At 43.2% G+C, this 22,733-nt stretch overlaps 2 protein-coding genes and 1 long non-coding RNA gene across 13 annotated transcripts in view; 2 read left to right on the forward strand and 1 right to left on the reverse strand.

The window, feature by feature from the left end:
• The window catches only part of ENOPH1 (enolase-phosphatase 1), a 43,342-nt gene extending 30,302 nt beyond the window's left edge, over window positions 1–13,040 (reverse strand). For 2 of the 5 annotated variants that reach the window (XM_078366975.1, XM_017970465.4), the window contains exon 1: window positions 12,727–13,040. Coding sequence is in view for 2 of the 5 variants with exons in the window: in XM_002745667.5 (XP_002745713.2) it covers window positions 12,698–12,781 (84 nt within the window). In the remaining 3 variants the exon portion in view is untranslated. Of the gene's footprint in view, window positions 1–12,378; window positions 12,638–12,697 lie in introns of all 5 variants that reach the window. The other 3 variants (XM_002745667.5, XM_008993090.5, XM_078366976.1) reach the window with 2 other exon arrangements.
• Window positions 5,691–9,779, forward strand: LOC118152253 (uncharacterized). The gene is made up of 3 exons (XR_004740820.3): window positions 5,691–5,776; window positions 6,091–6,156; window positions 9,681–9,779. It is a non-coding gene; the product is annotated as an uncharacterized LOC118152253 (long non-coding RNA).
• A 164-nt stretch (window positions 13,041–13,204) lies between the features above and the next one.
• Window positions 13,205–19,042, forward strand: HNRNPDL (heterogeneous nuclear ribonucleoprotein D like). 7 transcript variants are annotated; one of them, XR_618543.5, is made up of 9 exons: window positions 13,205–14,380; window positions 15,182–15,350; window positions 15,447–15,608; window positions 16,082–16,213; window positions 16,373–16,487; window positions 17,024–17,194; window positions 17,537–17,629; window positions 18,001–18,105; window positions 18,788–19,042. XR_618543.5 is itself a non-coding variant. In XM_035293430.3 (8 exons), exons 1-7 carry the CDS (start codon window positions 13,938–13,940, stop codon window positions 17,605–17,607), a joined length of 1,263 nt encoding a protein of 420 aa, XP_035149321.1. In that variant the 5' UTR covers window positions 13,205–13,937; the 3' UTR covers window positions 17,608–17,629; window positions 18,001–19,042. The 7 variants fall into 7 exon arrangements, 4 of the variants coding, with proteins under 4 accessions (XP_035149321.1, XP_002745712.1, XP_035149323.1 ...); XR_004740819.3 differs by having other exon boundaries at window positions 17,537–18,105; XR_618545.5 differs by lacking the exon at window positions 17,024–17,194.
• Window positions 19,043–22,733: the final 3,691 nt, after the last annotated feature.

Genomic DNA, 22,733 nt, shown 5'->3' on the forward strand with positions numbered 1-22,733 from the left:
CCCTGCCCCTTGCCAAAGTCATCTGCCTGCTCCCCGGGGGAGGGGGCCGCCGCCTCAGCTACCAGCCCATCAGGGAGAAAAGAAGCCATGAGAGGCAGCGCCCACCACCCTGTGTCTGCAGCCCCCACCTTCTTGCTTCCCTTACAACCCTGCTGTGTCCTATCTCATGACGCTCATGGAACCTCTTTCTTTGATCTTCTTTTTCTTTCCTCCCCCTTTTTTGTTCTAAAGAAAAATCATTTGATGCAAGGTCCTGCCTGCCATCAGATCCGAGGTGCCTCCTGCAGTGGCCCCTTTTCCCGGAGTTTGTTACATGTGACGAGTTCCGCCTAGTGGGATCTGCATGACCTCATGTTGCTTCCAGAGCCCGGGCCTGTTTTGCCATCTTGGTTTTCTTGGACCTCCGTTCCTGCATACCACTCGGGCACCGGGACCAGGAGCTGTGCCCGGTGCCTGCAGCCTTCATAAGCACACATGTCCATTCCCTAGTCAGACCCAGATCTCCTGGAACCTGTCCCAGCCTCCCTCATTCCCACCTCCATCCAGAGTTGCCTAAATTGCATGTCTGGCAGAGGCAGGATTGTTCAGGGGTGAAGTCAGGTCTGGCTCAGACCGAATAAGAAGAGAGAAAATTTGCCTTAAAACTTGCCTGGCAGTGGCTTTACTGCACCGTCTGAAATCACCTGTTCCCACCCTCTTGACAGAAATTTCCTTGTGACAGAGAAGGGCAAAGGTCTGAGCCCAGAGTTGACGGAGTATTTCAGGGTTCACTTCAGGGGCTCCCAAAGCAACAAGGACGCTAGGGAGAGAGGCCCAGGGTGGGGATTGGGAATTTAAGGATTGCTGGGAATGGATCCTTTAGGTTCAGGAAGCTTCTGTGCAAGCTGCGAGGATGGCTCAGGCCTCAGGACTGCTCCACCGAGCTGGGAGCTGAGCAAAGTCTTGGTCACGGTGCCCCAAAAGCCTTCGGCTTCAATCTTATGCCCGCAACACACACTCAAAAGGATCATTGTGTTTTGTTTTTAAAGAAAGTGAAATTGGCTTGGTTCTTCATGAGCACATTTGATATAGCTCTTTTTCTTTTTTTCCTTGCTCATTTCATTTTGGGGAAGAAATCTGTACTGTGTTGGGGTTATGAAGAACATCTCTGCACTCACTTGACAGAAATAAGTGTTTTATTGTTTTTCCAAAAAAAAAAAAAAAATCATAGATTTGTAGACAGTGTTTTTTTTTTTTTGAGACAGAGTCTCGCTCTGTTGCCCATGCTGGAATGCAATGGTACGATCTCAGCTCACTGCAACCTCCACCTCCTGGGTTCAAGTGATTCTCCTGCCTCAGCCTCTAGAGTAGCTAGGATTACAGGTGTAGTCACCACGCCCAGCTGATTTTTGTATTTTAAGTAGAGACAGGGTTTCACCATGTTGGCCAGGCTGGTCTCGAACTCCTAACCTTAGGTGATCTGCCTATCTTGGCCTCCCAGAGTTGCTGGGATTACAGACATGAGCCACCACCACGCTGGCCGGCTGACAGCATTTTAAATAAAACCACCCTCTACAAAAACAAATAATTAAAGGCTGTTTATCCAGAGAATAAAATTAGGGGAAACTAAGTGCAACGGACAAGAATAGCCAGTTGATCAAAATCCAAATTCCAATCAGAATGACTAGACTGACTTCAAGAGAATAGAGCTATATCAGTACACGGAGTGAATCAGCTAAACTCTGATCAAACTGAAGAAAGACCGTATTTGTGCTGAACCACTTTTCTTTCCTGGCTCAAAGTCACTTACTTTGATGATCTTGCCCCCAGCCTCTCTCTCTGTTAAAGTCAGCCTTCCTGTGTAGTTTTCCCATATATATTTACTGTCAGATGTCTGTGGTAATACTATTAGGGGAATTTAATACACTAGGGCTTTTTTTGTTTTAAAATTTATTGTTTTGATTTTTTTTTTTCCTTTTTGTAGAGACAAAGTCTCGCTATGTTGCCCAGGTTGGTCTCAACCTCTCAAAGTGCTGGGAGTAAATAACTATCACAAGATCTGATGGTTTTATAAAGGGGAGCTCCCCTGAATATGACCTCTTGCCTGCTGCCATGTAAAACATCCCTTTGCTCTTCCTTCGTCTTCTACCACGACTGTGAGGCCTCCCCAACCGGGTGGAACTTTTTTAAGTCCATTATACCTCTTTCCTTTATCAACTACCCAGTCTCAGGTATGTCTTTATTAGCAGCATGAGAACAGACTAATATACCAAGCTTTGGTTAAATACTTCTAACAATGAGAATTACTACCTCTTGGAGTGGTCCACGCCATCTGCCAGATAGTTTCAGCAGCTGTGGTATTAGAATTGCTCCTCAGATAGGCTTCCTGAAGACCACAGTAGGAGGTATCAGGAAGTTTCTGTGTTTTGGATGCCACATGGGGCCACATGGTCTCAGGAGTTATAATCCTACTGTCCCTGTCTTCACGGGGGTAATCAAGGCTGGACCCATACTAGGGATGTAGGTTGAATACAAGGTTGAAAACTGAAACTTTAGGAATGAACATCAGATTTCACATGTGCCTTCAAAATGAATTAATCAATGTGGTGCTGGTAAGACAAAAGATAATCCTATTAAACAGATTAAATTATAATTAACAAAAGATACACTGTTATCTAATTAAGTGCAATGAATCACACTGAACAAAGGATGGTTATCATCACAAAAGGGCTAGTAATTGGAGTAAGGTTTTAAGAACCAGCACAAAAGAGACAGAGTATCTCCCTTATCTCCAATGAATTACAGAAAGGAAACTCGACTGGCCCAGAGTCCTAGTCCTTAACAGTGGAGGAGAAAGGAAGGCATTCATATTCATCTCCTTGAATCTGCCTAACATCCCTGCAAGGTAAACCCTTTTTCAAAGATGAAGAAACAGGTTCAAAGAGGTTTCACTGCTGGTGCAGAGTAAAGCCAGGACTCAAACCCAGGTCTATCAAATCCCAACACCTGAAGCCATCCAGCTCTGACGCTGAATGACTTCAAGGAGCACCACTCACTAGGATCATCTAACTCCCTGGATCTTGACAGCATACCCTCTATGGAAATTTCTAATATAGCTTTGATTCCTCAAAGAGGTTTCATAAGAAAATGAGAGATTATGGTTCACCCAGCAGTTCTGTAACATTTCCTATAAAGTAACAGCAGTAATAATTCAAGTAGTTATAGCAGTAATGGGAGTAACTGCCAACATTTACTGAGCATTTACTATGACAAGCACATCTTTTCTGTCTATAATCATTCCTTCATGATCTTATCTAATCCCATAACTTTACCATTTATGCTGATGATCCCCAAATTCTTTCCATTTTTCCTGGACCTTTTCCAAAAGCCTACCCAATATCCCCACTTGGATGTCTATTAAGCATCTCAAACCAAATACATCTGAAACCAAATTCTTGATTCCATCCCTTAATCCTCCTCCCCACCTCCTACATCTCCACATCACAGTAAATGACAACACCATCCTTCTAGATGCTCAGGCCAAAAACCTTAGGGTCATCTTTGACTCCTCTTTCTCTCATACTCCACATCCAACCAAACCATCAGCAAATCCCATCAGCTCTACCTTCAAAAGATATTCAGATTCAATCACTTCTCACCACTGCCATTGCCAAGCACTCAAAATTTACTCAGCTTCTTGATAATAAATGGCCTGAATAATGTCATTTTAATCTTCATAATAACCCTATTATAGGTGCTACTACTTCCTACACTTTTCAGAGGCACATAAAGGTTAAGTACAAACTACCTGGGATTGTAGTTTATCAATCAGGTCTTTGTTTTTTTTTTTTTTTTTTGAGTTTGTAGAGTCAGATCCCTGGAATCTGATCACCCCCATCAAAGGAATCTAATTAGCTTCCTGAACTTAATGACTTGGCCCCATATGAGGCCAGCCCAGGGAATTAGCAAGACTCTTAGAGTAAGTATACACCCGCTTAACTGTCAAATACCAGTCTGGTAGTGAGCTCCAAAGTCCCATCAAAGTCTCAATGCTGAAATTACCGTTAGTTTCCAAACTGCATGTCTCAGTTTCTCTTTACTCAGTAAAAGGGTATCAGATCCACACTTTTTAGACTTAAGAAACTTGTTAGAAGGTCACATTAATCATTGGAAAGAAAATCAAGCTAAGAAATGAACCCTTCATGCACATACTTAGAAGGCAATCCCTTCCTTTCCTAAAGACATTTTGTCTTTGAAAAGAAACCCATTTTCCTGAAATTGTGTCACCTGGGAAAGGTCCCGAGATGATCCAGGAGGGCCTCTGAGGATAAAGCTACCAACTTTCCACACAATTCTTGAGTAAGCTGATGGGAAAATGGGTACAACAGGACTAGGGCAGGTTGGTTTCCACTCTGCTTCTGACCTGCACCTCCACCAAAACCAATTTTGAAAATCAAATGAATTGATAAATGTGAAATCCAAAAGTTTCATACAAAAATCTTTTATTGTAAAAAAGAATACTCTTTTGTCCTTAGTGGAGTGGTGACATAGGGTAAGTTATAAGGACAGAAAATTTTAAGACCCATCAGACAAAGAAGAATAAGTGCTTTTCAGGCTAATCACAGGGTTATCATTTTAAAAGTTTGTATGAGCAAGATAAAGTCCAGCCTATGTATTTAAAAAATAGGGGTTATATCTTAAAAGCAGTGCCCCTTTAAAAATTTATTTTTATTTTTTATTGTGCCACTGCATTCTAGCTCTGTCACCCAGGCTGGAATGCAGTGGCACAATCACAGCTCACCACAGCCTCTACCTCCTGGGCTCAAGTAACCCTCCCACCTCAGCCTCCTGAGTAGCTGGGACTACAGGTACACACCACCATGCCACCATGCCCATCCAATTTTTTATTTTTTGGAGAGATGGGATCTTTCTATGTTGCCCAGGCTGGTCTTGAACTCCTAGACTCAAGTAATCTCCTTGCCTCAGCCTTCCAAAGTGCTGGGATTACAGGTGTAAGCCACCATGCCCAACCCCTTTTACTCAATCAGTCTGACTACATATCTCTCAAAGATCTGTTTGAACTTACTGTGTACCTAGGGAAAAAATCAGAAGGAATATTCATCAAACTCTTAATGGTCACCTCTGGGTGGTAGGGGCAAAAAGGGCTTTCACTCTCTATATCATACTCTACTTGGTCTGCAATTTTATAATCAGGGAGAACTAATTTTCTAGGAAAAGTATTTGGGGTATAAGGTAGGAAAACCTTTCCTCTAGTCTTACATTAACTGATGCAAGTTTCTATAGAAAAACATATTTCATTATTTATCTTAATTTCATTAATACAATTTGCTCTTTTATGACATTTAATTTCCATTATCAGCTGGTTTCATCCTCTAAAACTTGTAAGTTTTGGAAATGTTGAGTCAACGAAAATTCTAATGCCGCTCTGGACACACTCTCAGTTAAATTGTTCGACTATAATAAAGTCCCACCCTGAGGAAATCTGAAATAGCAAGGATTGCAGAGTATGGAAGAAACTGAATCCCGGTCCCTCCCACACCCATTCTGGAATGCATCATATCACCAACACCCAGCATGTGCAGAATGCCTGATGTATAAGCACCGTGTAAGGCTCTGGTCCCTTCCACACAGCTTGGAAAAGAGGACACACGTCCAACATCACAAGTCAGCTATTGGCTCTAGGAGCAAATACTACACATGACACTGACAATGAGGGCAGAGGAGGAAGAGAAAGGACTTTGAAATTTCTGCTTAAATAGGTCCTTTGCAAGCAGAGGTAGGTCTTACTTCTATATTCCCACAGCTTAGCACAATACTTTTTTTTAAAGTTAATGAGTGCATGGGCCCCACACTTGGGAGAGAGAAAGTTATAACATTCCAAGCTGGGAGAATCATGGCAGCAAGAAAGGGCATGATTGGAATGTGCATGTTTAGCTATGGGAAGTGTAAAGGAACAGAGGGATAGAAACTTGGAAAACCCAATCTGTTAAGAGTTTGGGAGTTGAAATCTTATCTCATAGCCAATGGGAAACTAGAGAGGACTTTGACTGTGCAGAGGCAACTTATTTATGTAACTGTCTTCCTTTCTAGGCTCCCTGAGGTTGGCAGCTGGGTCATAAGGACTCTGGATCCCGAGCATATCCTGGAACATGACAGGTATTCAATTAAATGTGAGAGAAAGGAAAGAAGGATTAGGCTGGAAAGATTATGCTAGTGCCATAAAACTGAAGGTTCTAGAGGAATAAGGAACCAGAAATTAAAGCCAGAGGTGATTTCTTTTTTTAAAAAAAAATTTTTTAAGACAGGTGCCATAAAACTGAAGGTTCTAGAGGAATAAGGAACCAGAAATTAAAGCCAGAGGTGCTTTCTTTTTTTAAAAAAAAAAATTTTAAGACAGGGTCTTGCTATGTTGCTCAGGCAGTCTCAAACTCCAAGCCTCAAGTGATCCTCTAAACTTTCCCTCCCAAAGTGTTGGGATTATAGGCGTAAGCCACCATGCCCAGCCTAAATTATTTACTTAATGCAGATTCTTTGGGTTCCAATGATGAAGATGACATGTTCTGTGTGACAGCAAGATGAACAAGGCAGTCCCAGCTTTAGGGAACTAACAGGTGGCTGGATGAGCAGATTGTCTAGGGCTCAAGTGGTCGCCAGCCCAGGTCTCCTGAATCCTAGGTGAGGCCCCTCCCAGCTAGGTGGGACCGTTTCCTCCCAGTAGAGGCCAAAGGTGCTCTCTATTCACCTTTTTTTTTTTTTAAGACAGGATCTTGCTTTGTCATCCAAGTTGGAGTACCGTGACATGATCATGGCTTACTGCAGCTTGACCCCCTGGGCTCAAGTGATCCTTCCACCTCAGCCTCCTGAGTAGCTGGAATCACAGGCACATGCCACCACACCTGGCTAACTTTTTGATTTTTAGTAAAGATGAGGACATTGCCCAGGTTGGCCTTGAACACCTGGCCTCAAGCAATCCTCTTGCCTTGGCCATCCAAAGTGCTGGGATTACATGCATGAGCCACCAAGGCTAAGGCTAGCCTCTATGCACCTCTTGATATATGCAAGACAGTGATTCTCCAAAGACCCCTCCCCTTGTTTCAAGCAGAGTCAACAAAAATCCTCTCACATACTACCATGAATATAGTTAGCAAATGCTGCCCTAAGCAACAGAAAAGCTTGGGGAGAGGGGGTAGTTGTTTACCAACCTATCAACAAGTACTTATCTGCCATTCCAGTGCTTTCACAAATTCTTAGACATCAACAATATTCTGCGTCTTAATTTTAATGTATTTCTGGCTAGGGCAATAAGGAGCAGAAGAAGTAACTGGGAGCATGGTGGGTTTCAGTAAATTTAAGTGCCCTCTTTCCCTACTAATCCTTCATTCATAAGCACTTCCTATTTCCTCCAGTCTGATGCTTCCTGCATTATAATCGGTGTTTCTATAGGACTTCATAATTTTCAAAGGCCTTTGCATTCCATCTCATTTAACCTTCATCACCATCTTTATAAACAAGGCATAGTACCCCATCCTTGCAGATGAAAAAGCCTAGCTCTACAGATTGAATGAATGAAGACAGGGAAAGTGATACTATTATAGTTACTGGTGTCAGTAATAAATAGTATAGGTAGAAAAAAGCTTCCAGTTTGCTGTTCCTTGTAGGCTGTCGTCTAGCCGTTTCACAGTGGAGGCAGAGTGCGCATCATACACTTCTCCATGCTGGCAACAGTAGAAGTAATGATACTTATCAAATGGATGTTTAACCAAAGTTGGGATATAACTATCAGACTTCAAGCTCTCTTTCTACAAAGACCATAATATAGCAGTTTTCATAAGAAAGATGTCAACTGCAACATTCCCCCATTATTATTTTCTAAAATACATTAGAATGTAAGAAAACGTAAATTATTATAAGCACTGTTAAATAATCAAAAATGAATTCACTATTTCTAAAAATGCTTTACCAGCCTGACCAACCCAGTAAGACTCCATCTCTGCAAAAAAATTTTAAAATTAGGCCGGGTACAGTGGCTCAGGCTTGTAATCGCAGCACTTTGGGAGGCTGAGGTGGGCGGATCACAAGGTCAGGAGTTTGAAACCAGCTTGGCCAATACCATGAAACCCCGTCTCTACTAAAAATACAAAAAAATTAGCTGGATGTGGTGGTGGGCACCTGTACTCCCAGCTACTTGGGAGGCTGAGGCAGGAGAATTGCTTGAACCTGGGAGGCAGAGGTTGCAGTGGGCTGAGAGAGTGCCACTGCACTCCAGCCAAGGTGACAGAGCGAGACTCCATCTCAAAAAAAAAAATTAGCTGAGCACAGTGGCACATGCCTATAATCCCAGCACTTTGGGAGTCTATGACAGGAGGATTGTTTGAGCCCAGGAGTTTGAGACCAGCTGTGCAACACTGCGAAACCTCATTGTTATAAAAAATAAAAATAAGCTAGCTAGACTGAGGTAGGAGGATTGCTTGAGCCTGGTAGGTCGAGGCTGCGATGAGCTGTGATTGTGCCACTGCACTCCAAGCTAGGTGACAGAGACAGACCCTGTCTCAGAAAAACAAAAACGAAAAAGGACAAACACCTGAGGCATGTGTCCTGCGGTAAACGGCAGGGATGGTGGCGGTGGGGTTAGATGCACTGGGAACATCTAAGGAAAACTTGGCTCTGCTGCGGCTCTACTCCCAGTAAGTTGCCATGTCCTCAGGCAAGACACAAAGACGTAGTTTAAACTGAAATTTGTTCTGTATACTTAAAAAAAAATTTTTTTTAAGATGGAATCTCACTCTGTCATCCAGGCTGGAGTGCAGTGGCATGATCTTGGCTCACTGCAACCTCTGCCTCCCGGGTTCAAGCGATTCTCCCACCTCAGCCTCCCCAGTAGCTGGGATTACAGGCGTGCACCACCATGCCCAGCTAGTTTTTGATTTTTTTTTTTGAGACAGTCTCACTGTGTTGCCCAGGCTGGAAGGCAGTGGTGCAATCTCGGCTCATTGCAACCTCCACCTCCTGGGTTCAAGCAATTCTCCTGCCTCAGCCTCCCAAATAGCTGGGATTACAGGTGTGTACCACCATGCCCAGCTAGTTTTTGTACTTTTAGTAGAAACGGGGTTTCACCATTTTGGCCAGGCTAGTCTCGAACTCCTGACCTCAAGTGATCCACTCACATCGGCCTCCCAAAGTGATGGGATTATGAGCCACTGTGCCTGGCCTAATTTTTGTATGTTTAGTAGAGACTGGCTTTCACCATGTTAGCCAGGCTGGCCTCAAACTCCTAATGGCAAGCAATCCACCTGCTTCAGCTTCCCAAAGTGCCGGAATTACAGGTCTGAGCCACAGCACCTGGCCTGTTACCATATACTTTTATAGCATAGTACTTCACATTGATTAAAGGGCCCTCATACTAACTGTGTCATTTAACATACACAGCAGCCAAGCAAAGGAGACAGGACAAACACTAGGGTCCCATTTCTGAGGCTGAGTGCAGTAATGGAAAAAATAAGAGTTTTTATGAATAAGACAATCTGAGTTCAAATCCAGGAATCTTGTTCAACTTTTCAGAGCCTTAGTTTCATACCAAGTAAAACGTAGACAGTACATACACCTCATAGTCTTTTAGAATGAGTCAAAGATTGAGTACTGCCTGTATATAGTAATTAATGTTTCCTTTCGTCATTCCACAGGAATAAGGGCTACAAGTTCACACACCTACTCTGAATGTAAAGCTCCAAGGAGATTATCTTTCAACTCCCATGCTCAACCTCTCCGTGTTCAGATTCAAGAATGTAACTCAGCATCTCTTTAGAAGGTGTTTAAAAGATTGTCACTGAGATGCTCTACTAGAAATTTTTTGTTCAAGTAGATTTGTGAAATGTCACTCTCCTGAAATCTCACAAAGTATGTATGCGTGTATATATGTATACCAAAGGTGTTGAGAAATCATGCAAGAAAGAAATCTATTGAACTCATTCTGATTAGCATTTCCCAAAAGAGCATTTAACAGAATCCTTTTTTACATAATTACCATAAACATCCACACAGACCTTTCTTTTAACCATGCTTTTAGGAACAATGGTTTTGATAAATTCATGTCTAACAAATTATAATAGATAATAGGTTAACAATATTAATAACTAGTAACAGATATTATCATAGGACAGGGCACAAGAAATTATCCTTTAAACGAGATCCCTGAATCATTCTTCTGCAGCCAGTACTGAATTTGCACATTGCCTGACGTCAAACTTGGAAAAAATTGTTTAGGCAACTAAGACATTTTTATTTTCAGATCTCAGAATAAGTCTGCCACAGACACAAAGATTCCAAGAAGTGGCTCATAATGTCATCCAGCAGAAGGGACACTTGGGGAAAAAGGTGGGGGAGGAGTATTATGTTTTGTTGCAAAATTGATGTATGCTGTAACTTATTTCTCAAATTTACATTCAAAAATGGTAGAATCTAATAATCTAACGCCACATCACTACCTCTCCTGTCCTTACCCCTGGTCTCCTGATGACAGTAGAAAGCAAGAGAGAGCCAGAATGGAACAAGTGAGCTGTTAACTATAAACTACAAAAATGAGGACTCCTTTTATCTTTGAAAACCAACAAAGTGGTTACTCTGCCACCAAGGGAAAAAAAAAAAAAAAGGAAATTAATACAATCATCAGTATTTGTCCTGAAATTTTCCACAGAGGTCTCTGGTGTGATTAAAAATGTGGGCAAGGCCAGGCGTGGTGGCTCACTCCTGTAATCCCAGGAGTTTGGGAGGCCGAAAAGGGTGGATCATCTAAGGTCAGACCAGCCTGGTCAACATGGCAAAACCCTGTCTCTACTACAAATACAAAAATTAGCATAGGCTGAGGCACCAGAATTCCCTGAACCCAGGAGGTGGAGGTTGCGCCACTGTACTCCAGCCTGGGAGACAGAACAAGACTCTGTCTCAAACAAAACAAAACAAAACAAAACAAAAGGTGGAGAAAAGGCCCCGTGCAGTGGCTGACACCTGTAATCCCAGCACTTTGGGAGGCTGAGGTGGGTGAATCGTGTGAGGTCAGGAGTTCAAGACCAGCCTGGTGAAACTCTCTTTCTACTAAAAATACAAAAATTAGCCAGGCATGGTGGCACATGCCTGTAATCCCAGTTACTCAAGAGGCTGAGATATAAGAATCGCTTGAACCTGGGAGGCGGAAGTGAGTTCATCCCACTGCATTCCAGCCTGGGCAACAGAGCGAGACTCTGCCTCAAAAACAAAAACAAAAAAGTGGAGAAAATGCTAAACTCGATTTCTTCTGAACCTATGCTAAGATGTCAAGGTACTATGATTCTTCTAGAAAAGCTTTAAGTGGCTGTTATGTTTAGAGTCCTAAAAGTGTACATGGATTTTATATTATAACCTACATCAAGAAACTCATTCAGGCCAGGCACCTTGGCTCACCTTTGGGAGGCAAAGATGGGCAGATCACTTGAGCCCAGGAATTTCAGACCAGCCTGAGAAACATGGTGAAACCCTGTTTCTATTAAAAAAAAAAAAAAATACAAAAATCAGACAGGCATGGTGGCTCACCCTTCAGTCCCAACTACTCCAGAGGCTGAGGCAGGAGGATGCCTTAAGCCCAGGGAAGTCGAGGCTGTAGTGAGCTGTGATCGTACCACTGCACTCCACTGCAGCCAGGGCAACAGAGTGAGACTGTTTCAAAAAACAAACAAACAAAAAACATTCACAGGTAATTTTTTAAAAAATGAAAACCAAAATAGAATTTAAAACCCAAGGTGCTCGGTTTCCTGGAAGATGGATGTTTTCTACTTTGTAATATACTTTGTATATCTCGACTATTACTGTATATGCAAGCACCTCTAAGAAGTACTTGTATCTGCAATGAATTCTTAAACCTCAGGAAGCCAAATAAAAAGGCCAGGCCCAAGGAATTCTTTCAAAAATTAAAGTAACATTTCCTATTTATTTATTCTAAGAGGCAAAGAATAAAGAAGTAATCCGCTATAACGCAGAGTTGTGAGCTTAGATGCAGACAAGTGCTGGTTCACAGTGACATCCTAGAAGGAATGCTCTGGATAAGAGCTTCAAGCTTCTATGGTTTTCTGAGGAAAGTGAACAGAATCTAGACGTGTCCTATACCTCAAAAAATCAGTGCTGTGGCCCACAGAGCCTGACAGAGTAAAATAATACAGTGTGCAGTTCGGGAAGGGGTGAAGAGGAACCTCAATCGCCCGACACCAGGGCCACCTGAAAAGTCATCTTAACACTTCGTCTTTCCATTTTAAGACTGGAAGCTTCAAGGACCATTAAATCGCTGCCGCTGCCACGCCAGGAACGAAGGACCAGAAAGGCCGCTCTCACCTGCAGAAGCGACCGGGTGCTCACCTGCCGGGCCAGGAGGCCTGCATCGTCACACCCCGCCCGGGTTGACCTGCTCCTCGGCGATTTTTAGCGTCATCTTCCATCCCTTCCCACCCATCTGGATCCAACCAAGAGCAAGGGCGGGGGAGGGAGAAGCTAGTGCCGCGAGGAAAAGCATTCCTTCAAGCCTCCGCAGGCTTTCTGTCCTTCCTCCCGATTCCACGGAAGAGGCAAAGCCACGCCACCTCTCCTAACCCTTGTCTCTAACGCAAGGCCTGCAATACTTAGAAAAAAAATGACTTTTTAAGTAAAAGTAACATCCCTGCTCACTTCCGCCCCTCACCTTCACGAAAGCAATCGGGGTTGTGGTACCTTCGATATCTAACAGAATCACGGTGACTTCAGCGGGCACCGAAAGCACGACCATTTCCCTTCCGGATGCTACTACCGGACTCGGCCTACTGTTGGGGAGGGCGGAGGGCGGCGGCGCCAGCTGCGGCTGCGGCCCCCGGTACAGTCCTGGGCTTCCAATGGCCCAGTGCGATCTCGGAGCCAACGACCAAGTGCAGCCTGCCACGCGTGGGGAGAGGACACCTCTGCACACCTGGACCTGGAACTGGAACTGGAAAAGGAAGCCGCCCAGGAGCCCTGAACTCGTGAGCAGTACTGGGAAGGAGCCCGAGACCACGTGGGCAGGAAAAGGGGCGGCCCTCGCTGGGTTCGGCGGGGCTGGGAGGCTGAAAGCGCCAGCGCCGATTGGCCGCCGTCGGACCTCAAACGCGATCCGTCAAAATGGGCCTCGCGTGGGCGGGAACAAAGAAGTGAACGCGGGAGCTCGCTACGCGAGCGCGCCTTCCGCAGACTGGTTGAACGAGCTGGAGAGGCTCGGGGCACGTGCAGACGGGAGCCACGCGAGTGGCGCGCCGGGGATGTGAGTGCCCCTTGCCTTCTACTGCACCCGGCCCCCTCCCCACCCACCGCATCCTACTTTGCATAGATACAGTCATCTGGCCAGCCCCCGCCCCTCCTCCCGGCGTCCGCCCGCCAAAGAGGTCGCGCTGGGCCCGGGCTTTGGCCGATCTGCTGGGGAGGCCCGCCGCGCCCCCTTGGCCCGCTAGCCCGGGGCCACAGCGGAAGAGGCGCCCGCGCAGCGCTGCCCGGAGGGGCCGTCGCGCGCCCGCTTCCTGTTCGGCTGGTTCCAGCCAGCTCGGGAACAAAACACGCGTGCGCGCGGCGGGCGAACGCGCTCGCCGCCTCAGCCCCCAGCGCCGGGCGCAATCCGCCTTTTTCCGGAGCAGCCCGGCCGCGGTGCTAGTCGGTAGCAGCGGCCGCCGCAGCGGCTCCTCACTAGCGAACCAAGGGCAGAAAAAGGCGGGGTTGACGGCTCTTTGGTAGGAGTAGGCTGGACCGGACGCCAGAGACAAAGGCTCCCAAGGCAAGAGGGACTGTGGCCCTGCGTCGGCGCTGCTCGGGACTGCTGACCCCAGGACTTTACGCCCCTTCGTTTTTCTCTTCTGATTCCTCTCTCATCCCAAGCCTACGTCCCCTCACGCGTGGCCTCGCTCCTCGCCGGGAGGGCCGCGATGGAGGTCCCGCCTCGGCTTTCCCATGTGCCGCCGCCATTGTTCCCCTCCGCTCCCGCTACTTTAGCCTCCCGCAACCTCTCCCATTGGCGGCCGCGGGCGCCGCGACAGCTTGCCCCGCTCCTCCCTTCGCTCGCTGCCAGCTCCGCCCGGCAGGGGGCGCGCCGGGCCCAGCGCCACGTCACCGCCCAGCAGCCCTCCCGATTGGCGGGCGGGGCAGCTATAAAGGGAGGGCGCAGGCGGCGCCCGGATCTCTTCCGCCGCCATTTTAAATCCGGCTCCATACAACGCTCCGCCGCTGCTGCTGCCGCGACCCGGACTGCGCGCCAGCACCCCCCTGCCGACAGCTCCGCCGCTATGGAGGACATGAACGAGTACAGCAACATAGAGGAATTCGCAGAGGGATCCAAGATCAATGCGAGCAAGAATCAGCAGGATGACGGGTACCGCACGCTTCTTCCCCCACTCTCCCTACCCCAGCGCGCCGCACCCGCCCTTCGTCTCTCGGGATCCTCGCGCCGCCCCCATTCTTTCTCGGAGTCGATTCTCCGCGTGCCCGCTGGGCCCCACTAGCTTGGAGGGAAGAGGAAAGTAAGAGATCAAGGAGGTGACTGGAGAGGCCGGGAAGAGTGGGGGAAGGGCGGAGGGGTTGAAGGAGGAGGGCGGTGGCGTCTGTGTCCCGAGTGCGCAGGCGCCGCGTGGGACCCGGGGGGAGGGGCCGGCTTCTCTGCGCCGCACGCTGCAGCTGCGGCCGCCTCTTCATTGTGTCTCTCTTAACACTCGGCGCGGTTTTCCTGGGAAGAGTTTAGAGGACTGTGAGTTCGGGCACAAGCAGGCGACTGGTACCCAGATTCCCAGAACGTGTTATGATTGATGAGTTCTCTCGGTGGAACGTTGGCTTGACAGCTGAGGACGAGGGTGGACCTAAGATGTGAGGAATTCGTCCTGGAAGTTGGGCCTTCCACTCAAAGGAATCTGGGCAGAACCTTTACCATATCCTATTGGTCTCCTTTGAGCTTTGCTTTATACGGTGCAGAGAGCGATCTGTCCGCTGGTTTGAGTAATTCGGTTGGGATATTGGGATGTTTGTGGTCTGTTGACTTGTGTGACATAGGTTAAGTGTAAACAGATTTAAGTTGCTAACACGAGATAAATGTCCATGTTTTCACGATTTAATTAATTCCAGAACTGAAGGAGTCACTTGAGTTATTGCTAAACTTTTTTTTTTAAACTTTTATTTCTAGTAAAATGTTTATTGGAGGCTTGAGCTGGGATACAAGCAAAAAAGATCTGACTGAATATTTGTCTCGATTTGGGGAAGTTGTAGACTGCACAATTAAAACAGATCCAGTCACTGGGAGATCAAGAGGATTTGGATTTGTGCTTTTCAAAGATGCTGCTAGTGTTGATAAGGTAGGAACTGTTGTGCAATGTGCTGCTTTTGTGGTATTTTGCAAATTTTTCTGGGGGTTATATGCTGCCGTCAGATTAAATAAATCTGTCTTACAGGTTTTGGAACTGAAAGAACACAAACTGGATGGCAAATTGATAGATCCCAAAAGGGCCAAAGCTTTAAAAGGGAAAGAACCTCCCAAAAAGGTTTTTGTGGGTGGATTGAGCCCGGATACTTCTGAAGAACAAATTAAAGAATATTTTGGAGCCTTTGGAGAGGTGTGTGATTATGTTTACACATGTTAAGCTTAATGTGTTTATAAAATGTTAATTCCTGGTCTGTTTCATATAGGGCAGATTCATGTTTCATGTGAGGGTAGGATTAAATGACTGCTCACGTCGCTTCCAGACTGTACCTTGATTTGATGGCTGCTCTCATAGAAGTCCAACTATCTAATTAATTTAACCAAAACGTGGGTACTTAAATGTGGTCAGTTTTTGGACTGGTTAACTAGTGGCATCTTTGCTGTATAAAATAATCCTAAAGGATGTTTTACTTTTCTCTCAGTGCTTCACATGTACAACAAACCACTGTAGGCTGATGTTGATCATAAAGCAGTGCTGTCTGTATAGAAGTCATCTTATAAGATTAAAATCTTTAAGTTGAAGCTTGAAAAGGACCTGTGGCATTCGGACACTCTGGTAGCATTTTACAATTATGGAATGACCTTGAGTGTGCATCTCGATTTCAGATTGAAAACATTGAACTTCCCATGGATACAAAAACAAATGAGAGAAGAGGATTTTGTTTTATCACATATACCGATGAAGAGCCAGTAAAAAAATTGTTAGAAAGCAGATATCATCAGATTGGTTCTGGGAAGGTAAAGCCATTTAAGTACTTTAAATGAAAATTTTAAGGGGTGGTTTTGTGTGTGTGTGTGTGTGAGAGAGAGAATTTCTCAGTGTGTTTGAGAATAATGATTTGACTTTTTAGAACTTAAGTAAAAATTCTATTTTTATGTTTTTTAATTTGTTTATAGTGTGAAATAAAAGTTGCACAACCCAAAGAGGTATATAGGCAGCAACAGCAACAACAAAAAGGTGGAAGAGGTGCTGCAGCTGGTGGACGAGGTGGTACAAGGGGTCGTGGCCGAGGTGAGACTTAATTCTTGAAATATGACTCCATGGTTTATTTAAGCTGTATACTGCTAAATATGAGTAATCCTGTAAGAAAGTAAAACTTGCGAGGGAAAATGTTCAGCTTAGTGGGGGTTGTGTGTGGTGGTTTTTTCTTGTGAGCTCACTGGTTTCAAAAAAACTTAAAAGTATGGCCACTTTGAGAATTAGTGTCATCACTGATAGGAGACGTGTACCATTACATGTTATACACCATGGCATGATAGGTTTCCTTGGGCAGGAGTCCTTGTTTTAAACAGAACAGTGTACCTCTCTTCAGCTTTAATGAAAAATTTAATGATTTGCCATTAAATTTAGGAAGCTTGATACTGGCACAATTGGACTTTCTGCCCCCTTTTTTATAACAGCTGGAAAAATACTTTTTCAAGCAGATAGCAATAAATGTGTCCATTCTGCCCTTTAAGATTTGCAGAGTGAGGGACAAGAACGCATCATTTTATGTTAGAATTGGGGGTCAGAAGTTGTTTCCTAACAATCATTGTGCATTGTTTCAGGTCAGGGCCAAAACTGGAACCAAGGATTTAATAACTATTATGATCAAGGATATGGAAATTACAATAGTGCCTATGGTGGTGATCAAAACTATAGTGGCTATGGCGGATATGATTATACTGGGTATAACTATGGGAACTATGGATATGGACAGGGATATGCAGACTACAGTGGTAAGAACATTTAACTTAATTTTATCAACCAATGGCATTACAATTCAGTGTTAACATACAATTCCATTCTGAAATTGTGTGTATAGGCTTTCCACTAATTAAAGTGTTTGGAGTTAAGCATTTGAATCATGTTACAATCATAGAGTGATTGTACTAACATTGTGGTGGTTATAAATGTACTAGGATGTATGGCTTATGAGTAGGTTATAATGGGTACTAAAATATATTTTAATATTTTTATTTAGCATGCAAAGATTTGTAGATTTAATAGTTTCTTAATGCGTTTGTAAAGAAACGATTTTGTAGAAAACTACCTTAATGAAATTTGTCTTCTCAAAATAGGCCAACAGAGCACTTATGGCAAGGCATCTCGAGGGGGTGGCAATCACCAAAATAATTACCAGCCATACTAAAGGAGACCATTGAAAAAAACAGGTGTGTATAAGAGTACAGGAAAACAGTAGAAATGTCTAATTTAATTTAAAGATCAATAGACAAATGAAACGTAAAAACAAAATATAATGTAGCCTGTTTTTACTAAATTGTTGATTTTTTTTAATTGCTTTATAAGCCTGTTTTGCCTAAAGTGTCTATAGATCTTTAACTTTAAAGTCTTATCTCACTTTCTTTAGTACTGCAGAAAAACTTAAGAGTTTTTCTGTTTGCTTTTGTGTACCAGGTGGTCTAGAGGAATAATTAAACATTTTAGAACTATTAACAGGTAAAGTACTGAAATGGGTACAACTTAAGGAAAACAAGAATGTTGTCTTCTAACTCTGACATTATACCTTGTTTGTACCCGCCAGCGGGAACTTCATTGCAGGCCGTGTGTCACCCTGACCACGTCTATCTCTGGGGGTCGCACGTTGCGGGCAGAGCGCAAGGCATACACCAGAAAACGCTGTCCTGTGGTATGGTCTCTTCCAACTTCATGTACCAGCGTAAAGATTAAAGTGGAAAACTTCAGACTTTGGCTTCTTTTTTAATCTTTTTGGAGATTAAGTGTCTAAACTTAACTTAAATGGTTTTTTACAGGAGTTAAAGTACATAAATGCCTTTTTACAGCTTAATCATTTTGGTCTTCTGTTTAGTGTTGTATTTCAATTGTGGAGCCTCATTTTAAGTGTTCATTCTTTTAAGATTTAATGCTTGCTTTTTCTTTTTATAGCTAATAGTGAAATCTACAAACCAAAACAAGAACTTTTAAATCTGGGATATAAATTAAAGATCATATGCACAAATCAATTTATGTGCTTGTAATAAGCTTATTAGAAATTGGTGTTTATAATAGCATTTTGCTTGGGTTACTAGAGATGCTTCTAGTAGACCTTAATCTAGCATAGTTGAACATTTGAATATGGGAAGATTGTATTCCCAGATTCTTTCTTGAATATATTTGAATTTAATATCATTTGGGAACTCCAGGGTGAGTTTCTTAACTACCCAGACTGTATTTTCCTAATAAATATGCATATGATCTTTAATTATTGAAGAAAAGAATAAAGTGAGGACTTAAAACAGTTCATGAAAGTGGACCTTTAAAAGCTTGTCAGAGTTGCACACATCTAATCGTTATTTTGTTTTTGTTTTTAGGAGGAGTTGTTAAAGTAACCCATCTTGCAGGACGACATTGAAGATTGGTCTTCTGTTGATCTAAGATGATTATTTTGTAAAGACTTTCTAGTGTACAAGACACAATTGTGTCCAACTGTATATAGCTGCCAATTAGTTTTCTTTGTTTTTACTTTGTCCTTTGCTATTTGTGTTATGACTCAATGTGGATTTGTTTATACACATTTTATTTGTATGATTTCATGTTAAACTTCAAATAAATGCTTCCTTATGTGATTGCTTTTCTGTGTCTGGTACTACATAGCTCTGTAAAAATGTAATTTAAAATAAGCAATAATTAAGGCACAATTGGTTTTGTAGGGAGTATTGGTCCATAGGGAGAAACTGTGGTCCTTTATAAATAGCCAACATCATTCTCTTCCCCAATTTGTTAGATATATTCTATGATCTTAAGCCTTCATCTTCTCCCTGGTAAATGAGGTTTCTACCACACCTTTGAATAATGTTCCTTCCCCTCTGGTTATCTGAAGACTGTCCTGGGAGGAAGACCTAAGTGTTGTGATTAGGAGAAGCTTTCTAGTAGACCATGTTTCTTCTCGATTGTAATAAAACTGTTAGTGGCTCCTTTTGCTTTGTTCCTGTCTCTGGAAAGCCATTTTTGAGTTGCTAATTACTTTGGCTTTCATCAGTGGTCACTTAGAAAAAGCTTTGTAATCATGACACCATGACTATTTCTTGATAAAAATTTGCATGCACACAGGAAGGAGCACTGTAAAACTGGTAGGAGCTATGATTTAAGACCATTGAAAGTAGTGAGTAGTTACAAGTCAAGGATTTTGGCAGAAAGGTATGACTGGGCAAAAATTAGATTCAGATTTGAAATAGTGGCAAAGTAAGATTGAATTGTACTCTTCCCACAGCTACCACAAGACTGAACAAAACATTTTCTGTTTGGACATTCTGAGGAAGTTGTATTACAGTTAACTGTTAATGCTTTGTGAGTTTAGGAAAAGCCATTATAGTAAATCTAATTTTTAACTGCATGAGTAGTTAAACATTTCCATATTCAGAAATAGAAATAGTGGAAAAAGTATCTTAGGTGTGTCAGTCCAAATGTCACTGAGTAATTACAGTGGACCCTCCTGGTGCATTGAGAAGAAACATCCAGATTTCAGAGGACCTGGATAAATGCTTTGAATTTTGCATTCAGTGTGGTTTCTTGGATTTGGGGACCTTTGCCTCACTGGGATTGGCATACATGTTCACAGGCAGAGTAGTTGATCCCACACAATGGGTGATCTCAACTGGTGTTTCTTACGCTGGTGAATCCCCCTTTTTAATTTGGTGCCTACAACTTTGATACGATGATTGTATTTGCTGGGCTATCAAGTTATAATGTTCTTGGCCTTTTTTTGCTGCTGTTTTGCTATTTGTCTTCACACCTAGGCCAAGTACCAGTGTTAGCTGTTGGAAGGGATTCTGTTCATTGAACATGCAACTTTAGGGAATGGAAGGAAGTTTACTTTTAAGTTGTGTTAGTAGGTGCAGTGTCTACAGGTAGTGAATCCTGTAAGTTCAAATTTATGATTAGGTGACAAGTTGACATTGAGATTGTCCTTTTCCCTGATCAAAAAAATAAAGGCTTTTTAAACAAAATCCAAACTTTTTTTTTTAAGTCTTGATATGTATGAGTGAGAAAACATCTAGAGGTGATTGAGGTGCTTTTATAAAGAATTGGAAGCGGGGTGAGAATGCACTTGGTTTTTCTTGGAGGGACTTTGAACTCTAGGTTTAATTCAGTTTTTAGGGACAATCAGTTCACCAACTGATGAAAATTTGAAATAGAGACTATGAAGACTGTAAGTGTCCTAGGCACTTCTGATTGGATGGAACTGTGAAGCTAGTATCAAGATCTCATTCCTAAGAATTAATGTAGAATTAAGTAGTTGGACACGTTTATTGGGGAGAGGGGACAGAAATGAATTCTGTACCTATACCACTCAGTTTGTATGTTTTTATACATCGTATTTGCCTTTTGCATTGTTTAGAACAAATTCTGTGTGATGCTATCCTTGGGGAGGGTGGATAGAAATGAATTCTAAAGTACCTATAACAATTCAGTTTGAATATGATTTTATACAACATTTGCTTTTTGTATTGTTTAGACCCAAATTCTGTGTGTTTTCCTAACAAAAGGCCTTAGTGTTTCCATTGGTTGACATATTAATCTGTAATCTGAGCCACTTTTATAAGATGAGGACTATTAAAATGAGATATCTGTGGGAATGCTAGCATGGATAAGCAGAGCTTATTCCATTACTCTTCAGTGTATCTATTTTCATAATGGCAGAGATTTTTAATCTTCACAAAATTTAATACAAGGACATCTGAACAATTCAGCCACCTTCCATTACCAAGATTTGATTTAGTGTCAATCAGGATGCTATGCTGCGTGCTATAGCTCATGCCTGTAATCCCAGCACTTTCGGAGGCCAAGGCAGGTGGATCACTTGAGCTCAGCCTGGACAACATGGCAAAACCCTGTCTACAAAAAATACAAAAATTAGCGCAATGTTGTGGTGCATGCCTGTAGTCCCAGCTACTTGGGTTGAATCAGGATAATTGCTAGTGCCAGGGAGGTGAAGGGTGCAATGAGTCATGTTCATGCCACTGCACTCCACCTTGGGAAACAAAGTGAGACTCAAAAAATTACAGGACACTGAACTTCACCAATTAAAAAGTTAAGCTGGCCGAGCACAGTGGCTCATGCGTGTAATCCTAGCACTTTGGGAGGCCGAGGCAGGTGGATGGCTTGAGTCCAGGAGTTGAAGACCAACCTGGCCAATATGACAAAACCCCAACTCTGCTAAAAATACAAAAATTAGCTGGTCATGGTGGTACATTGAGGTGGGAGGATCACTGGAGTCCAGGAGACGGAGGTTGCAGTGAGCTCTGTACTCCAGCCTGGGCAAAAAAGTGAGAACTCAAAAAAAAAAAAAAAAAAAAAATGGCTTCAGCTGCAGTTGAGCTATGATCGCTCCATTGCAGAGACAGAGTGAGATCCTGTGTTATAGACGTCTGTGTATACCATTTGAATTGATTCAGTGTTGAGTAGTTAGAAAGTGTCATTCTAGAAGAAACACCACTTTCCTTAAACTTTAAGCGTAATTGGAGTTGGCATCTAATCTTTGTTTTCAACTTTTAAGCAAAAACAATGCAAATTCTATATCTTTTTAAATGGTCACTAGAAAATATTGCTTATAAAAATATAGGCTGTTCTTTTGGGATTGGTTGGGGTCTTAACATTTGCCTTGAAATAGGTTCGATGTGGAATTTCAGCAAGATTTAGTTAATAGGAAAAAATAAAAATACAACCTTTGACTTCTTTTTATAAAACAGTAGGAAAGGATATAGTGATGTTCTGGGTATTACAGAGTAATGCTGAACATTCTGAAGAGCTTAACTCCTGCTGCTCCTCTTTTTTCCCCCGCCCCTCAACAAGCATGAGCTTGGAATTGTGCTATTCTTTTTTTTTCCCCCTGAGATGGAGTTTTGCTCTTGTTGCCCAGGCTGGAGTGCAGCTGTGCAATCTCAGCTCACCAAAACCTTCACCTCCTGGGTTCAAGCAGTTCTGTCTCAGCCTCCTGAGTAGCTGGGATTACAGGAGTCTGTCACCATGCCTGGCTAATTTTTGTATTTTTAGTAGAGATAGGGTTTCGCCACATCGTCAGACTGGTCTCAAACTCCTGACCTTGGGTTTTCCACCAGCCTCAGCCTCCCAAAGTCCTGGGATTACAGGCATGAGCCGCTCCTCTCTGCCAGAATTGTGCTATTCCTAAGTGTCAGTTTAATCTCTGGTGTTACCCTTCTATCAGTACTCAAAGAAATGTACCCATTTGGGGAGCTGTATCATAATCTTGGAGGGTAGTGAAGCTAAAGGGTAGTTTGAAAAAGTATATTTGGCCAG

The sequence above is a fragment of the Callithrix jacchus genome, chromosome 3 (genome assembly GCF_049354715.1).
Source record: "Callithrix jacchus isolate 240 chromosome 3, calJac240_pri, whole genome shotgun sequence".
Taxonomy (NCBI): Eukaryota; Metazoa; Chordata; class Mammalia; order Primates; family Cebidae; genus Callithrix; species Callithrix jacchus.

What these genes read in the sequence shown, in the direction of transcription:
- HNRNPDL (XM_035293430.3), top strand. Translation starts at nt 13,938, where the DNA reads ATGGAGGTCCCGCCTCGGCTTTCCCATGTGCCGCCGCCATTGTTCCCC. An exon ending in ATGCTGCTAGTGTTGATAAG is followed by an intron (nt 15,351 to 15,446) that starts GTAGGAACTGTT and finishes TCTGTCTTACAG; the next exon opens with GTTTTGGAACTGAAAGAACA. An exon ending in TACAAGGGGTCGTGGCCGAG is followed by an intron (nt 16,488 to 17,023) that starts GTGAGACTTAAT and finishes GCATTGTTTCAG; the next exon opens with GTCAGGGCCAAAACTGGAAC.